The following is a 19,960-nucleotide window of genomic DNA, read 5'->3' on the forward strand; positions in this document are numbered from 1 at the left end:
TTAATTGAGTTAAATTGTCTATGGGTAAGACAGCCCTGCAGAGGCTATCCATTTTCCTAGCTTTACATGACAGAATTCAGGGCTAAAGCTTTTGTGCGGTCTTTTAACACTGAGTGACCTTCTGAAATCAGAAAACTTGGGAGACTCTGTTTTATCTCATCAGTAAATACATACATTGGACACATGCTCAGTTTTGTTGTGGGTTTTGTTTGTTACTGTGGGTTTTTCTAAGAAAGGAATAAGAACTGTAGGTATAGTTTTTTTCATAGGCAACCCACTCAAAGCCAAGATATTTAGAGGCTAGGAGATACCTACTGAGTTTTCAGCCATCTGGGACCCCAAAACACCCCACATTTAACCAGCAAACTGCAGAAAGGGCAAAATGAGATAACAACAGTTGAATATATCTGAATTCTTATGTTTTCCTTGAAATATCTCATTTCTGCTCAGGTCAGAGTGATCAGGCTAGAAGGCAGACTGTCAGTTTTGAAGAGTAGCAGAAAAGGAACATTAGGATAATGAGTAGACTTCAGGATCATTTAGTTTTGATCCAAAAGCACACAGAGTGTTCTGCTGCTATGAACAAGACTAACTAGGCCTTCTTGAAATGCAAACTTCCATGGGGTGAAAGAGGTTCTCTCCATGCTCTAGTTTGCTCAGGCAAGTCTTCCAATATTCCTGAAGCTTTATGCACCACATCTCTTCCCTTTAATTTGATGGTCAAGAGGACACAGGGGGAAAGGATGCAGCTTCTTGCCACTGTTTACCTAGCTAAACTATTTTTCTGTTTGAGGGCAAACACTCTTTCATCATCTCTAATTTTCCATCAAATGTCATGCATTCCTGTCCCCTAGAAAGCCTCAGGCAGATTGAGCTATGACAAAGGTTTTACCAGGAAGCCACCCTGCCAATGAATCTAGGGAATCTCTTTGCTTGTTCTTATATCTCCTTGTTCATTGTAATCTGATTAACAAATTGCTACCATGTCTTTTAATCTTAAAAAGACAGAATGAGAGGTATCCAATGAAGGGGCTTGCTGGGGCTGTTTTGGAACATTCCAGCAAGAAATGGAGAATACATCCTTAAGCGTGAGGAAGCATCAACAATATTCACAGAAGTTTGGCTGACAGCTAGAGTGCCTTAGCAAAATTGACAGAAACCCTACAAATGCTATCAAAATTAGGGATGAGTGTGGGAAGACAGACAACAGGTATAATCTGTCCCAAAAAAGGAGAGAACACAGTCAGAAGTTCACAGAAGATGCTGTCGTAGAGAATTTGAAAAGACTGAATATGAGATACCTACTCCCATTGACATGCTGCTTCTTCATCCTGTATGAATTTGGGAGATGTGAAAGACTACTTTGTCATGTCAAAATGGTGTACCTTACCCGTATTTTGCTTTAGAAAAGTGGCAGGTTTATATTGTTAATGTAGGTGTCGCTTCTAGACTGAAGGGAAGTCAGGCTGGCTTTTGTCCCACCCTCATCATTGACATTAGACTAAGGAAACTCAGATGAAACTCATCATATGTTAAGGGATTCCACTAAATAAATGGGAATGCTACACAGTGTTTATGTTCAGATGCTCCCTGCTAGCAGGAGTTTTATAGGCCTGTTTCCATAAACAGTCTCCCTAAGTATTCAGTTCCCCTTATTTCATCCTAATGGTCCCGTGTTTTATTTGAACTGTACATTGCCACATGTCAAGAGTTGAAGGATATACACTAAAGCTAAAGAAATATGTTATGTTTTCTCCTATCAACATCACCATAACTTGGACTCCTAAACCAGAAAAGACAGTCATATCATCTCCTTTTAATATTGCCTCCCGTTGGACATGTTCTTTTGAGGTTGGAGTGGGACTTTCCTTCTCTGTAACATTCTACATGTGGTTAGTTTTTATTAAGGCATAAGTCAAGCACAGGACAAAAACAAACGTGCCAACCAATAATCCTACCTTCCCTACTCCAGGAGGATGCAAAAGAAGTTTGTATAAAATACTCCTGACTTTGTATCTGTCTCTTCTTGACAAAGTCTCCAACACTGTTGATACGTTTTATAATCATTATTCTTTCATTTCTTCTAATTTTTCTCCTTTGAAAAACAGTACAGTCCAGAAAGTCATTATGCGATTAGAACATAAGAAGTAGTAAGTTACAACTTAGTATCTACCTGCATGTACAATAAATGTTTCCCTTTCTGGAGCCTTGCCCTATAGCTCCGCTGTGCTTAATAATCTGTTAAATATGCCAGGCTGACAAGCAATGATTCTCTTTCAATATGGGCACTTCTGTCAGGAAACATGTCAAAGTCAGAAAATGCCCCAATCCTCAAATATTGTTTTGAATCAAGGTATAGAGAAACCTAATTGCTTAGAAGCATGGCTCAGTCTACTTAGAGGAAGGGAAGTGAGCTGTACCCAAATTCCCCTAAGTTTAAACTTGCTAGAATCCAGAGTCTGGATGCAGATTCAGATCTTAGCTGATGTTCAGCAACTCACCCCTCCCTTTTGCTCAGAAAAAGGCTGTCATTTGGGGGGTTTCTATCATATTACACCATATTATAGCTGTAGCAAATGAAGATGGAAGCCACTTCTTGAGAAGGACATTCATGAAACAAGTTTCAGTCAGTTAAACTAGCTAAGCAACACATCTACACTAATTCATTTTCAACTGTAACAGGATAGCACCAAGAGGGCAAAACATGTATTTCATCTGAAGTAGCCGCCCCCACGGCACTGTCAGACAAGCTTGCCCTCCCAAAGAAGGGAGGGTAGAAGATCAGAGAGCAATTAAGAAGAAATTTCAAAATGACTCAAGTGGAAACTGAGCAAGATAAAGTGGGAAAAGGTTTTGTTCAGATACTTGCCTCTTGCTTTATTGATAATGTCACTAGTGAAGCAACTGCTCCTATTAGGTACCAGGTACCTACTTTCAGAGCTGACCTGACTGACCTATTCAATCTTCCTCTGTGTTCTGCCATGAATTACTTTTATCATGTCCTTCACAGCCAGAGTTTCCACAGAATGTTTTCTGCTAGCTTCTTGGAATTTTTCTTCATTGTTTATAAACTACGACAGATACAAGTCCAATTACGTTCAACAATCAAATGCCAATATTGAGCCAAACATATGAGGCTGAGTAGTACACAGGAACTCCTATTTCACGCCCTCTACTACAAGGACTGATGCGTTTTCTTCCGTTCTTAACATGGTGGGGTTTTGTTTTTTCCTTTGTTTTTTGTAAACTCTCTCCATGGAGGCCCTACACTGCCATAAGAACTTGACTGGCCTCCTTCAAAAACTATTAGGAATGTTCCATTAACAAGCTAGGTGGGCAGTTAATCATGAGGGCCATAAGGTGTCAGAGAAAACACAGGGGAATTTATTTTCTTCTTACTTAGAGGTGGAAATCAGAAGTCACATCTAAGGTTTGCTAAAGGATAGTCAAACTGTTGGTCTCAGCCTCATTCCCAGCTCCTGCCATCTCCCTATGAAACATGGACTAGATTAACCAGTGTAAGACAATGGTGCAACAGTGTTTGCACTCAAAGCTGAACCACTTTAAGTGAACTGATGCAGCATTTAGACAGATAAACCTTTGGTGAGTGAAAAAACTTCTTTCTCCCTTTGCTTTCAATCAGACCTACCAATCCACTAGTTTAAGTCTGAGGCACAAGCACAGGTAGACCTGATTAGACCATGAAGAAACCAAATAGCACCCAGAACCACCCAAATATGAGCCTTTATGATTTTGGATTTGGTCATTGCACATCCACCACATGTTGGGGACATTTTTAACTATACCACTGGCTCAGGTATGTATAACAGCATAGTCAGAATAACAAGGACACCAACACAGACTGCAAAACACACCCAAGGAGTCTGGGAAATAATTATGTGGCTAATTTACCTTGAGCTATGTGCAGCCTTGGCTAGCTGGCTTCAAAAGGGTTTGGGAACGTCTACAGGATTTGCCTCACTGTAAGTTCAGATCAGTCATACCCTCCATGTGAGAAGAAAGAGGGCAAGCTCTGAAATTGTTATACATCTTTTGCATAGAAAAGGGGAGTGATGTTAGTCTGGAAAAAGACTCTCTGCTTGTCTACAAGGTAATCCCAAGAGAGAAATGTGATTTACTCAGCTGAACACACCCTGCTGCAGCTTCGCTGAAGTCAGTGGATACCCACAGCAGTACAAGGGAGACTATTCCTCTTGACCAGCAAGCAAGCCTGCAGCCTACACAAATGGCAAAGCTTATTTCTTGCTGTTGAATTTTAAGATTTAGAATTTAACCGCAAAGATTTTGAAACTGATTTGGGCACTGAAATCTCCTCTAAAAAGTCTGGTCTGCTGGTTGTTTAGTTCATTAAACAACCTTTACCTGAGGACCAGCCCTTTGTTAGATCTTTTTTCTACTTTGTGACTTTTCTCAGGACTTACCATTCAAAATAGGTAAAATTGAACAAAATGAAAACCAGCTGGTTACAATTTTTCCCTGCAGACCATTAAAAAAAAAATAAAAATCACAGAACTCTTTTTATTTTGACTGAGCTTTTCCAAGGTCTTTTTGCTTATATAAAATGGAAGAAAGCAAAAGGTACTGGGGTTTTGTATTTCCCTTCTGCTTTATTATCAGAGAAACAAAAATTAGTTTAATCCCTATTGGATTTACATCCCACAAATTGTCCCTTTTTTAGTCAAAAATATGAACTATGTCAGTCAGTTTCCAAACAGATTTCTTCTGTTACTTCCCAACAGACATACTGTTTTTCAACTAGCTATAAAAATCAACAGGAAGATTCCCACTGATACAAAAGGGAGTTGGGTCAGGCAGAATCACAACAATTTGAACTAGACTTTTGTGAAAATTATATTCTCCCTTCTGGCAAAATAAACAAATAAAAGAAAGCATTTTTCAGCTTTTATAGGTAAAACAGAGAACACTACTAACCACCAGCACTGATATGCTAAAAAATGGAAAGTTTTGCTATTGTTTCATTTGGAAAAATCATTTCTAAAAAATCGTGAAAAATTAGGACTCTTCTATATACAACTGTTGAAAGATTTCAAAATTTTTACTGACAACATGCAAAATATGGCCAAGAATAGGATGCTACTGTTTCTGGTTTTTTACCTGGAGATAGTAGCATTTTGAAATGAATAGTCACCACACACCCCAAAAAATTCTACACCCATAAATACTCAACAAAATGCCCCCATCCTTTCCTTAAACAAATAATTTCATAGTTATCCAAATCTAATAAGAACTTAAGAAACAAGTCTGGGTTTTTTTTCAGATATAAGGTCCCAATATTAATTATAATTGCATCCAGCCAGAATCCTATGTTCACAGAGGGCACCACTGGCTTCAGCGGAGCTCCACACAGGTTCAGGTTCTGCTTGCATGGAGTAATTAACAGATTGAGACCTATGGCAAGACTTGAGAAAAAATTTTTTTAAAAAGTTCTACACTGTTCAATATACAATAGACATAATTTTCTAAATGAATTTGGAGTCCTTTATGACAGGCCTCTAAAAACTGGTGTTAGGGTTATACATTAAAAAGACTAAAGTAATAAAAAAAGGATTTTTTTTTCTGTCTTTGTTTTCTTCTATGGTACCATTAAGCTATAAATAATTTTAGGATAAAATGCCTAGGTATAAATGAAACTGTTAACTGATCGTGTTTGCTGATGTCCCTTTCTCACATTGCCCAAGGTGGCTCCATTAATCCAGCATCTTCTCTTGTTTCTTGCCTTCCTTTTTCTTCTTCTTGGATTCTGTCAAGATAACAACAACCATGATTAGCATCTAGCAGTCACTGCAATAAATATAATTTCATCCAGTACCCCTGAAAGTTCCCCTTGTCTTCTCTAAGCATGTAAAAACTAATTTTGTTTCCTCATTCTGAACAAGGAAAGGGAAAAAAGAAAAGAAGAAAGAAAAGGAGTGGTCAAGGTGATAGTGAAGATGGAAAGGGGGGTGCGTGTCCCATGCAGAACCCTTCCCTATCTGTACAGCTGACCCTGTTTGGCATGCAAAGCATTGTCTCAGGAACTTGCTTCCAAAATAAGAAAACAGCAGGCAGCTCCTGGAGAAACCAGGTCATGGCTCAGTGGAGAGCTGGAAGAAAGCTTTGCACACACTACCCACACACATACCCCTCTCTTGCTTCCTTTCTGTTTCATTGTTAGTCTTTGGCTTTCCCTGAATATGAGAGCAACTCCAGAGTGTGGTGAGAAAGCTCACTTGTTTCTTCAGCTTCTCCACTGCCAACCCTTTCCCCTTTGTCCGGGACAAGCACCTAGGTACACTTGAGAGGCAACTGAAGTCTGGTCTGGAGTCATTAGAGCACGGTCTGTCCAGCCAGCTGCTGCCAACAGGACAGGGAGGAGACTAGGGAGCATCTGCTGCTCTGACTGATTTGGGGTAAATAAGGGAGTAATGTGAAGGTACAACTGAAATTTTATAGAATATACTATCATCTGCGACAGCTTCCACTGTGCTATTTCTACATGTGGAAGAAATTCACAGAGGGGCATAAAAAAATTAATATGAATTAAGGGGATTAGGTACTCTTGTATCACATGTCACCTTGTAATGGGGGAAATAAAATAGCTCTCACGGGGAATGTGAATAAACCCTTATGGATACCAGCACAAAACACAGCACAACAGGTACTACAGAGAGACAGAAACTGAGTTTCTGTGAAGCATCTTTCCTGGAATCAAAAAAGCAAGCAAGTAGATGCATGTTTGCCTTAACCCATATTTCACTTTCTTCCTTTGAACCCTGCCTTTGTTTCTTCCGTCTGAAAAAAACAATCTCCCCCGCCCCCCCAAAAAAAACAAACAAAAACAAACAAAACCAAAAACCAACAAGCAAACAACAAAAAAATCAGGTTAAATAACAAATATCACTGTGAATGAAAGTCTTGGCCTTTAAAGTAGTACTCTTCTTTATGAATACAATTCTTTTCTCTCTGACCAGTTTGCATAACACAGACAGTCAAGTAATCAATCACCAGCCAAGGAAATTACACTGACACCTTTCAGATATTGATAGGGTCAGGGTACTTTTAGCAGAAGGCAAACTTAGGTTATCACATTTCTCTGATGGTTGTTTTTCCTGTTCATTAGCGTTTCAAAACAACACTTTTCATCTTTTTCAACAAGACAAAAATTGTTTCCAATTTAGACAAAGCAAAATAAAAGACCTATTTCATGTTTAGTCACATAATCTGCTCTAAAATCTCTTTCCCTCAGAAACTTTGCTTAACATTTAAAGGGATAATAATTTTTTAAAAGTAGTAAACTTCTTTTGTGTGTAAAAATGAACTTTTTTTTTTTTTCCCCATGCCTTTGTATGAGTGTCTGTGTGCGTGTGTGCATGTAGGCATGCCTGCAGTCTGGAGCTATTCACAGAATCTGGCTCTATTTTACAACCTGTCATTCCCAAAAAGTCATTTTTCATTAAGTTAATATCTAAAGCTAAAGCCTTCTTCCCCCTACAAATTTTCTATCTCCCCTCCTATCCTCTTTTACCCACATCCTCCACTTCCTCTACTTTTCCCTCTGTATCACTGACCCTCCTATATTCTGTATTGATTGCGATCGCTCTCACACTCTCTTCACCCCCCAACACCTGATTCTCTGAAAGAAACAATAGCAGTTTATCAATCAGACCAGCACTTGAATCTGTAAAATCTATTTAGATCCAGCACAAGCAGAAAGACCTTCTGCAGACTTCAACTAAATTTACTAAAAACAAATGAGACATATGAATATGGGCAGACCACTAACAGGACTCTACTGCAGAGTGTGTGCAGTTCATGGCAGAGGTGAAGTCACCATCAGGAGAAGGTTTTGGCCTGGAGTCATGTGATCACATCAGGTCCCCATCCTCACTTGACGTACTGGACAACCCACTGTTTATTCATTTGCACTTGTCCCCTTTGAGTCTCTACCTGCTCCTGTTAGCAACAGCTCAATTTCTCCCTGTTATCTACATTGTGATAATGTACGTATCACCCAAACTGACAAACCCATCTACATGCAAAGACAAGTGTTTTTGCTTCATGCCTCAGCAGAGTAAAACCCTCATGTGTGAGACGTAATTCCTCTCCAATTAAAGGTACACCACCACAGCTTAATCTTTCAGATAGGTAAGCAGTATTTATGCAAAGCACATTTGCTCCATGAAATGACATGTACACCCAGAGTGTGGCATTATAAAAAAGGAAAAAAAAAAAAGACTGCTCAAATATTTCCCAGTCCTTATGCTTTGTTAAAAATCCTACCACAGTCACCAATAACCAGGTACTCACCCATTAAAATGTTGCAGTTCATACTCTCATGCACAAGTCTGTTGACAGCTACCCTCCACCTGCTTTGACTATGGTCAGGCTACAGACTACAGTATGTCCATGCTAACAAAGTGTAAAGTTGCTTTAGGATGTACTTTGTTCATGCTTCCTCATTGCTCAGACCTACTCTTTGCCTCTGTGTCATTCAGGCTTCTATTGTCCTCACCTCTGTTCACCCTACACTACTATTTCAACTTTTACGACATGATACCAGGTCAGTTTACGCAGACACACTGGGACCCATGTCACCCTGATCACTTGGTTTGCCAATGCTCCCCTTCCCAGAGTAACCAGGCTTGACTGAAAGGTCACCCCATGCCAGCAGTGCCAGCACTGACACCATGCTCGAAAGCCCTGACCAGTTGAGAGTACAATGCCAGTTACTTGAAATCTCAGCAGTTCCATTACCCAGCACCAGCTGTAGCCATCTACCATTTAAGTGAAGGGAAAATTCCCTGGATTCAATAATACCATTCAGATTCCCATTCCATATCTAAAGATTATCAAAATTCAATTCAGTTTAGCACAGACCTTTGCTCAGCAACTTCCTACCAGGCCTTTTAATCTGGTCTAAGCCTCCCATCAGAAATTCCTGTAACTCATCAAGCAGTGCCCACTGAAACAGTCTTTGATGATGGGGAAGCCACTGTGCTGCTTTCCACATGTCACTGGCACTGCAAAGCAGCTTGATCTTGGCAATTCTCACTGTGGAGCCAGAAGGAAGTAAGAAAAGCTGACCAGTGAACAGGGATTACCCTGAGCAGAACGCTGCCATCGGCAAGCACTTTGGGTCAGCAGCAACCTCCTTCACCTCACGTACCTGATTAATGCAATATTTGCAAAGACAGAGCCATGAATTTGTGCATCAGCTGTGCACTGGCTACAGGAAAGGTGTTTGCTGCAGACAAGTACTACCAATAAGATTGAGAACCACTATGATGAAACGACTTGACCCATTGAAATTCAGGTTAACACCAGTCCACACAGAATTTTAATCTCAATCTACTCACTGCAGCATTTGCTCTAAAGCTAGGTAGACCAGTCTTTTTAGTGTTGAACCAGACACCAGTTGGAGGTATCTTTATGAGCTACCTATAGCAGAGTTCAAGATCCAGAGAGGAGGGAGCAAAACAAAAAGCAGGATGATAACCCAGAATTCTGGAAGAGCAGACCGGCCATTTCAGGGACTCCGATGGGCTAACTGTCTAATTGTGACAGGATTATGCTACAGGCCACATCTGGCTCACGGGCCACAGACTGGAACATCTCAATATAAAACTTTATGAAAGGTATGTAAATACATTTGATATTTACAGGTAAACACATTAATTTAAACATATTAAATGCCTTATCAAAGGTACTTCTCCTACAGAAACCAATACCAGGGTCAGCCCTGCGTTCGGAGTGGGTGCTATCTCTCGTCGTTTCTCAAAACTTGAGGCGAGCAGGCTGTGCAGTGGAAGGAATGGATGGGAGAGTAGCTGCTTCCCTACTGCTCTGAGTGCACCGTGTGTTAGTGCCCCAGCCAAACTGCCACCTCCGCCATGGCTCAGCACACAGCCACACTGAGGAAAGCTGTAGCAGGAGCTACTTCTCTCTGGCTTTCTTCTTGTCAAGGAAATACTTATCTTTACCATCCCTGTGCATCCTTGCAGTACGGGAAGAGTGAGCTATGTATGATCCAGAGTATTAATGAGGACAAAAAAACAGTCCTCAATTTTCGTGCCTGTTTTACTTTCCTCCTTCCCTCTTATCCCTCGGTGGGAGGCTGCCAGATGGCGCTCTTGCTTGTATGGATGCCAGGATCCCAGACCAGGGCACACACAAAGAGCAAGTTCAGAATACCTAGCAGTCCCTGCAGGGTTTAGCAACCAAGCACTGCACAGCCATTCTGCTACCCCCTGGAACCCAGAGCACTTTCAGCAAGATAAAAAACACCCACATTGTGTTGTACAAATATCCCTGCAAGAGCGAACTGTGTCAATGCGCATGTACTGGATCATTTAATCATTGATCACCTGAAAGCCCCATAAATAGTTGTATGACTAGGAGTTATTCACAGGATTGAAAGATGTGTGGTCATAGATTAGCACTGGACCCAATGATGACCAGTAACAAAAGTTCCAGTGAGGATCTTACTGAGTAAACAAATCAATTTGTTAAGTAGAACTTTATGTAATTTGGAATGGCAGCAGCCCTCTTTAAATAGTCATCTTTATTCTGGAGCCTCATTCTTACTATGCAAGCAGCAAAGGAAATTATGTTGAACCAGAGCCACGTACCATTTGAAGTCACTCTTAATGTATAAGGCACAAAAGGGAGGTAATTATATTTTAATGGAAGCCAAGCTTTGTAAGCCAAGATTTGCAGGTATTTATCTTTATTTGTTGAGAAGAAGGTAACAATTCACTCATGGCACTGCTGAACTCCTATACATGAAAGTCAAGCAGTGTCCCCAAACCCAATGTAATTCATTCAAAATAGCAAAAGCCATGCTGATGGAAGGTTAGAGCAAAGAATTTCAACACCAGGTGTTCAGGACACAGTTTTCCCATGAACTAGCACTCAGTTCCACTGAGTAGAGATGAAGGCAGGTTTTCTAAAGGGCTCTCTACCTCTCATTGGGGCAAACTTTCCAAAGCACCTGGTTGATATGGTGATGAAGGGTAGTGGTCCATGGGGTGTGGGGCACTTCTGAATTTTGGGTAGGAAATGCCAACCCATGTGGAAGGAGCAGTCTTGACTTAGACAAAGTCAAGGACTTTATCACTTAGTGAAAAAAAATCTCACCCTAAAGAGCTTCACCCTACTCTCTAGGAACAGAAATTGTACTATCTTGTGATTTTCATGACTGTAGAAACAAATCCCTTGATTTCTGTCTGGGTCACATGTATCTAAGATGGTAGAGCCTTTAGACTGTATTTGGAAGACTGCAATGGATAGATACACTTGTCAGCTGAAGCTTGTTTTGCAATTGGAGACTGCTAGAGGGGTCTGGCTAACCAGAAAGTGATTTTAAGAAGTAACTCACTTTGCTTTTCTGTTTGCTGCTTCTCTCCTCCCTCTGGTACCTTTGTACTGTTGCTTTTATGGGGTATGGACTTTCTTACTGTTCTTTGTCATGTTCTATGCTCAGCACAAGAGGGACCCAGTCCCAGCTGGCTCTTCAGCCCTCTGTCTGCTGTACACAAGATCCCTCTTAATGCCAGCAAGACAGGTGCAGGCACAGACTGATACATTCAGAGTTTATTCTCTGCATTCACATGTCTGCAGGAGACTGCTGAAAACAAAAAGTATTAATAAAGCATTTGGAGTTTGACATTTACCTGTATCCACAGAGAAGCAAAAAAATTACACGCTGAGGCAGTTTATATGTCAGACTGAGATAAGTAAATAGCTATTTATCAGAAAGTTATTTGTGATTTACTGTGAACAGAGATCCCATCTTATTTAGTTAATTTTTGAAAACCAGGCACACGCATTTCTCATTTGTGCTTTCTGCATCTGCCCCAGATGGGATCTACACCCAGGGCAAAGGACACAGGCTTTGCTTTGATCCATGCTCCACACTCCAAGAAGTTGCCTGCAAAACTTTCACAGTAAGCACAGATAGAAGAAAAGATAGAGATGGTGACATAGAAAATGAGATGGAGGGATAAAAAAAGGAGGGGGAAGCTTGAAAGGAAAGGAAGTGAAGAAGTAGAAAAGGAAAGGAAAGGACAGAAAGGAAGGAACAGAGCTTTCTCTCTGTTTCACTGCTGGGAACAGTAATGAGTGTAAACATTTGCTGATGGCATATCTTTTATTACAGCAAGTCCCACAGCTTCAGGCATTTTCATGGCTCAAGGGCACTGACTAATGCCAAGGAGGCTGGACTGCTTTTGCAAGTGAGGAAAATGAGACAATGAGCATGTAACAGAATTGGCATACACAAGGCTATTTAAACTTTCACCCTCAAAGGTCTGTATTAAACCCTAAAAGAAACTCCTGTAGGCACAAGAGGGTTAAACAAGAACATTTGTCACATCCATTTTTTTATCTTTTGGGGCAGCCTAGAAAAAAAAAAATAATCTGAAATACACACCAGGGGTGAGATAACATGGAGGTCTAGGTTTCCCTTGAAAATTCTCAACCTTTTCTTTTCAAAAACATCTGTAAAAGCTGCAGAACAACTAAAAATTTAAAACATTTATTTTCAAAAATATATTTCCATTTCTCCCTCTCCCGCAAGCACATCCTGCTCCCTGAAATCAGGGCTGTGTCAATCAAATTGGTATTATGATATGATCTGACGATGCATTCAAATTTATCCAAACAGTATAATTTTTCAAAGCTACAAAAGCAGTCTAAAGGGAAACTACAATACAAAGCCTCCAAGATACATAAGGAAATCAAAGCAGAAAAAACACCATTAAAAGACATCCAAACTTTATTAGTTATGGGCTGCACTGGCAGCCTACTAGCAGCTTGAGCCTGGTCCACAGTGTAACCATCGTTGTGTTTATTTTTCTTATATGGCCTACTCTTTCCCACTTAAATTGAGAAAAATCTTATTTCCTCATGTTATGGCAGCAGGAGCCAAACCACAGAGATGCGTTTCAGAGCCTAAAGTTTCCAGTGAGTTTTACTTCATCTTGAAGTTACAAGCCTTGTCTTTAGACTAGGAAGAGGAACAAGGAAACACAACCAAGCATTTAGTACGCCATCTCACTCCCATGAACCACTGTTTCTTCTCTTGGTTTTCACACTTCTTGGCTCCATAAGGCATAAATTATTCATGGTAAAACTGTCTCTCACAATGTTTATGCAGTGTTTAGTACAATGGCACCCTTTTTCAACTGGGGCCTCTGGGCACTCATGCAATACAAATAATCATGATGATAGCAACAATAATATCAGCCAGCTATGCTGTTCCCACCGCGCATCCACTGCCAGTGTCTGCCTTGCAGAGCTCTGATCACTGTATTTCACTGCAGGCTCCTGGTCAGTGCCAGAGGCCATTCTTGTATAAACCTGCCTCATCCTTTAGAGCAAGAGAAAAACCTCCCAGTTCTGCCTTTCAGGTTTTTGTTTAACTATCACAGCTGTTTCCTAATATGAGAAAATCCCTCATTTTTATATCTAATTAGTTTGAGCAGATCTTATTACTCTGCCTCCTGTAATACTAATTATTATGCTAGCTGCATGCCTGCACAACTAATGAGTTACATTAAAGATGGGGAATTCTGAAACCTACAAAGGGAGATACAGCATGACTGTGATGTCAAAGCAGGAAAGTCTTTCAAACAGAACAAAATCACAGTCCTAACAAGCAATTTCTTCTCCCCCTGTGTCCCCTCCAGCTACCTTTCAAAACCATTTTGTTGCTGCACAAAGGCAAAGTTGAAGGAGAGCACCCCAGAAAACGCAGACTGCCCAACATGCAAAATGGAGTGGGCCACAGGTAGTCCTTTTCATCAGAGCAGCACAAAGTTTGTCTGAATATCTGCTTCGCAGGTAAGCAATTCATTCAGACATCACTGCCGGCTCCTTGCAACAGCCAGTAGCCAGATCATCCTACCAAAGCACAGTCAGTCTGTCCTGGCAGTGCACTGTAACATGTCCTCTCTGCAGGCAGAAATCAAGGCTGCCACTGTAGTGCTCAAAAATCATGTTGCTTTCTGTTCCTGGCATCAAAGTAAGGATGGGGATATACCCTCCCACGAAGAACAGTACAGCTCTATGTTTTGACACCAAGCTCCCTAAGAAGACACAAGGTAAATCAGTGTCAAATGCTGTCTTAAATCCACTGAAATTACTAATTTCAAAGTCAAAGACCCTAGTTAAAGACTGCAGCTCAGACACTCATCTTGAAGTAAACCATCACATTCTAATAACTGCAATTGCAGACTAGGAAAAAGGGGAGCAGCAGCCTCTAGTCGGAGCATGGAGCCAAGAGTCAACAGCTCCTATCTGAGTGCCTGAATCTGTCATTGATACTGTGTCAACCTGGAAAACCATTCAACCTTTCCAACTTTCAATTATCACTTTTCTTTAAATTGTACTTTCTCAGCACCAAGGAGTGATAGGAGGATTAGCTAAATGCTACCTGTAAAGATTGCTAGATAAAAGAAACAATGTAGTGCAGTTTATTCATATTGCACTAAACTCTTAAGTAAGGCTCTTCAAACGATATGAAATTATTAAAAACAGATGAAGCATTGTCTTTCCTCCACTGCACGAGCACTCATACCGCACCAAACACAGGGAACTACACTGACAGCTTGCTAGACTCTCAAATGCTGCACCTGATCTGCATTACAGGAAAGAGATTACAGCCATTAACAACTTGGGTAGGTCTTGCCTTCATGTGAGAAACCTTTCCAAACACTGCATGTAGGAGGATGTGATCTCTGGACATCACCCCAATTATTAGACAACGGTGGTGTAAGCAGTGTTCAAGTTTGCCAGCCTTAGTTGGAATTGTTTTTCTACGTGCAAGGACTGAGCTAAACCGGGATAAAGTAATTCATAGATCAGATGTGCTGTAAATTGATAAAAAGTTGGGAAGGGAGATTTATTAAAAAGAACTAAATACAGCTGGGTGAAAAATTTATCAGAAAAAAGCATAACTCAAAAAATTAAGGGTACATTCAAGAAAGAGCAGCAGACTGCTTATTCTATTTAATTTTATCTTAATAAATAGCTAAAAGTACAAGATTTATGGTGAGAGAGAGAGAAAGAATGAGAATGACAAAGTGAAAAAAGAAATAAAGGCTATCAGGCAACCCAACTCAATAAAAATAAATTCCTCCTCTCTCAGCAGTTAAAGCAAAATGTTTCCTGAATCCTGACAATACCTCATTCTTTTACTTTCTGGCTGGCTGGAACCTGAACAACCATCAATCAAGTTTGGGTGGCCGTGAAGTAGGCCAGATGGAGTATGTCAGAAGCATTTTCTGCTCTTCAGTGCAAGTTGGCCATTAGAGCAGCCACTCAACAGAAGTGCTTGAGTCTTTCACATCTGTCAAGATAGTTTAGGGAGACCTTGAACATCCCTGGCCTTGCAGACACTGATTAGAATATGCAATTATGTGTGCTAGAGGAGAGGTGGCTGCCTCCACTGGGATTTTGTGATAAAATCATCCTTTCATCCTTTCCAGCCTTTGTGACAGGCTTTCGCATGACCTCATTTGTATACTAAATACACAAACCCTGGTGTTTGAGATATCACTATCACATTGCTGACAATCTCTCCATCCAAATGCACAACATTCAAGAACTAACAACAGTTTTCATACTGTGTTAACTACACTTTAGCACAGCAGGCCAGGACCAAGCTATTGTCTTCCAATCTGAAAATACCTTAGCAAAGCTATGGAGAAAAGAGATCATCAGACAGAGCGGTTGCTAATAAGGAAAAAATACAATTCTTTTCGTTTGTTTCCAAAAGATTTTAAGGCTTTTCCATGAATGCTGACTAATGATAAAACAAATATGTAAGAACACTTAGGTCACCAGCTTATGAGGCAGCATTGATTCCCAAGGTTAATGAGCATCTCCTGGTTTAATTTAGCAGAAGTTTTGCCACAGATCATAGAAGTTCCTGAAATCATAGAAGTTCTTGAAAAACCAAAATATATTTTTATCAGCAAATCTGCAATACGATAACCCTTGGGATTTTTCTTCAGGTATAATTTTCCTTTCTGTTAAGCATAGATCAAACTCCTGTGAAACAGCAGTCATCTTCAAAATAGTTAGGTGAGAGAAGAGACACAGGATTCAGACTAGCAGCAAAGTTGCCACATGTTCATGACCTGGAAAGGTGGACAAGCAACAGGAGAGCAACAGTTACAGATAACATCGATTTATTTGCATTTCTCTCAAAGAATGGAGAAGGTAAGGACACCAAGCCATACTAAGGAAATGTGTCAGGTAAAATCTGATACACTGTACTTCATTGGGCAAGCCTACATGAAATTATCTGCATTACTCACACCCCTTCGTGGGTTCTTAACTAACCACATTAATTAAAATTTTTAAAAAAATGTAAGAGGGAGAATTGTGAAGGTCTCAGATAAAGATATCTGCTCCACATGCAAGCAGTGATGAAAAGAAAAACATGTTTAGGTTATTTAGTGGGTGTAATGGACACTAAAGGAAGTATTACATTGATACTCTCTTTTTCAACAGAAATCTGTGGAGGACATGCTTGGAATACTGTGTACAGTCCAGTCTCTTTAACTCAAAAATGATTTTTCAATAAGAAGGAATTTAGGCAAGTCCAGTACAGAGTATTATTATAATGGATAAATTGTTACACAAATATTTAAGTCAGAGGTTTCAGCTTCAAAAGATGGCACGTGACAAAAAGTCACAGAAGATATATAAAACTACAATTGACTGGAGAAGCTAGATAGGGGCTTTTACTCACCCCATGTACAATATGAAATCAAAAGGAAAAGTGATGTAATGGAGAGGTTACAAACATGACCTAATAGAAGGAAAAATTCAGGGCACTGGAAAGGGAGTTAGAAAAATCATGAAAACAACCCTTTTTCAGAATTTACTGGTATTTTTCACCACAATATTCTCAGTCAGTTCACATCTGCTTTTGGTACTCTCAACCTATTGCTGTCAGAGATGTATTCAGTGATGCGGCTCTTGAAGCACACACCAACCAGAAAGGTAACTGTTTAGCAGTAGAATGGATTCCTGTAATCAATAAGCCCCTCATTTATTATTCTGCTGCCAGAGCACCACTGCCCTGCTACTCCAGGTAATCACAGTAGGAACATACAGCACTTGATCAGCATTTACTAGTCTAGCTGCATATCAATACAGAACTGTCCCTCCGAAAAAAAAAATGCTGCTCCCAAATAATGTACCATATGCTTCTTCTCTTGTAGTCTTGAGCGACTGGTGTGAGGCTATGGGTGGAAAGGGAGGCTAATATGTACCTGCAGTCCATTCCAAATACTCAAACAATAATCTAGATCTTACTTCTCATCTCCAAAGAATTAATTTGGGTCCTATTTAACTATAGACTGAACACAGTTTAATTTTTCCTTTATCTAGATATTGGGTGGGGACTTACCTCCAACCTGTAATTTCCTTCATCACAGGGAGAAAGCAGAAATACCCTCCTTCCAGCTAACATGTCAGTACTCAGCTTTTTAACTCAGAAAGAAAGTTCAGCAGGGCACAACATTTCACATAGTATTAATCTGCTTGACCTAATTTCTTAGTCTAGTTCATCCTACTGCTGCCAACATACTGTCCAGTGTAGCTCCTATGTAGTTATACCCACAGATCTGCAATATGGATTTCTTTGTCTTTAGCTCAGGGCCCAGGCAGGCTGCGACTGTGTGACTTCCATGCGTGCTGCTCCTACCAATGCCAACAGCAGATGAACTAGCAGGTGGCATGCAGGAAGATGCCACGAGATTTCTAATCCAAATCAGGAGAGCAGAATTTCTGCCCATAGTTATTATGATCACAAACCTTCGTTTGTACCTATTTCTCCTTTCGCATTCCTTCAAATCAAATGAAGTCTGGTTTCCTAATTAAGTCAAACCACAAAACTATGTTTGCTGCAGTTAGTCCTGATCTGAGTTTCAGTCTCAGCTATAACTCACTCAAATCTAGAATCAGTTAAAGTTAACTACAATCCAGCAATTTCACAAGCTCTACCTTTAAAACTGTAACTTGAAAACAACCCTGTACTACCCAACAGCACTGTTCTCACAAAATAGTGCTGCATCAACTCTGCTTTGTCTCCCTCTCCCCTCTTCTGACAGCCATTGATAGAATATACTGACTCAGCAGGAGCAGAACAAGGCAGAGAGAGGGCTACTAGCGGCTTGAGTGGCAGAGGCCTTTTGGCAGCACAATAGGAAGCTTTATTCAATAAACTTCCAAATTCCACTTAGGCATGAAAAATGACTGAAAAAAACCCCAAAACAAACAAACAAACAAAAACCACCCCCCAAACCCCAGAAAAGTCCTTCTCCCCAGATGAATAAACAATAAAATCATCCAGCTCAAAGCCCTTTCTGCATTCCCAACCAATCACTTCCACCTCCAAATGAGTATGTTTATTGCTGGCAACTCAACCAAGTCAACTGGTCTCTGAAAATCTAGTTGTATCCTCTCTGCTTCACAGCTTGTTATTATCTGCACAGGTTCTAGACTCAGCCCTTATCTGATAACTCCATGAATGGTGTGCGACGAAAACCAGTTACAGCTGTACTGACTGCAAAGCAGACGGATGCATGCACACACAGAGAAAGCATCTGCAACCTCATCAAACGTGTCTCCAGTTGCACAAGCAGAGCAGGCCACCTGCAGGTATTCCTCAGATCAATGGTGCACCACCATCCACAATCTGAAAACTGATCATCCCAATTGCACCTGTCACTCCTAAACACATTTATTTTTGTAATTATCCAAGTATTCAGCACCTGGAATGTGTTAAACATAGCAGGTTTTAAGCAAACAAAGGTCATGGTAGCATAGCTTGTATAATCTACTTAAAACACATTACTTCAGTATCTCAAACAAGATCTCACATTTGTAGCTCCCACTATAAATCAACCTACACACATAACACCTGCTACTCCAACAAAAGAGTAAATTAAAAGGCTTTAATGATTAGAAAGAGTTTTGTCTAAGGGACACCTGGAAACAAAAATGCAGGGCATATGACTTTTGTGTACTAGGAATTACACTGTCACTTGCATTTAAATAAGACATATACATTCTGTAGTCTCCATACTGCTATCTTTGGATAAATAATATACAATCCCAAGGGTGCAGAACATCCACATATTCCCTCAACACTATCTGTCCAGAAGAAAAGCAGCCCCTTTTTCAACCAGTCATCATTCCACACCAAACAAAACCTATATAAAAGGTGGTTTTATCAATAGACATTTTTGCATGCTATTATTGGTCTGTTCCCATCAACAGGTGATTTATGAAAAGCATTAAAGGTCTAGCAAGCATCAGCATACTGATAGCAATACAGGTTGTCTAAAGTTAGAACTGGAGCCCTAATCTTCAGCTCACCTCTTGTGTGTGAGACTGCATTGACTACACAACTCAGGAATATTGATTGCCTGACAGCTGGGAGATAGGAGCAGTGCAGAACTGAGGAAAGGTCATGAAAGTACAATTTCCTGTACTACTGAGTTCCCACTGAAGCACACGGGACATCACAAATCCAGTGATTTAAATGGTGTGCAACTTTCAGAAAATGGAATTTACCTTGAGGTTTGGGTTTGGTAAGCTTCCCACACGGTTTTGAGATTGTGACAGTCTTCTGGCAGTCAGCATTATGAAGGGCTCTCTTTAGGTTCCCAGTTCGAGTCTTCAAGGCAGTATTCAAGTCGCATTCTCCCCAGGCCTGGAACTGGTATTTGCACTCTGCTGCAATGAGTAAATAAATGGCAATATTTAAACCAGAATGACTGAGTGTGAAAACAAAAATGTTATGAGTCTAATAGGATATCATGGATAGCCAGTGCTTGCACACAAAAGGATCATGCAACTGAAAAAAGGAATCCCAAGAAAAATATAAAGATGATTTGCAGTTATAATTACAGTCCCATCC

General features: G+C 40.3%; 1 protein-coding gene across 1 annotated transcript in view; it reads right to left on the minus strand.

The window, feature by feature from the left end:
• Positions 1-229: 229 nt before the first annotated feature.
• The window catches only part of PTN (pleiotrophin), a 22,357-nt gene continuing 2,626 nt past the window's right edge, over positions 230-19,960 (minus strand). Inside the window, exons 3-4 of the mRNA XM_026864281.1 lie at positions 19,615-19,776; positions 230-5,782 (exon numbers count right to left, since the gene is read on the minus strand). Coding sequence (XP_026720082.1) covers positions 5,730-5,782; positions 19,615-19,776 — 215 coding nt within the window. The 3' untranslated portion in view covers positions 230-5,729. The remainder of the gene's footprint in view (positions 5,783-19,614; positions 19,777-19,960) is intronic.

This window comes from Athene cunicularia (assembly GCF_003259725.1).
Source record: "Athene cunicularia isolate RWA chromosome 1 unlocalized genomic scaffold, athCun1 chr1_part2, whole genome shotgun sequence".
Lineage (NCBI taxonomy): Eukaryota > Metazoa > Chordata > Aves > Strigiformes > Strigidae > Athene > Athene cunicularia.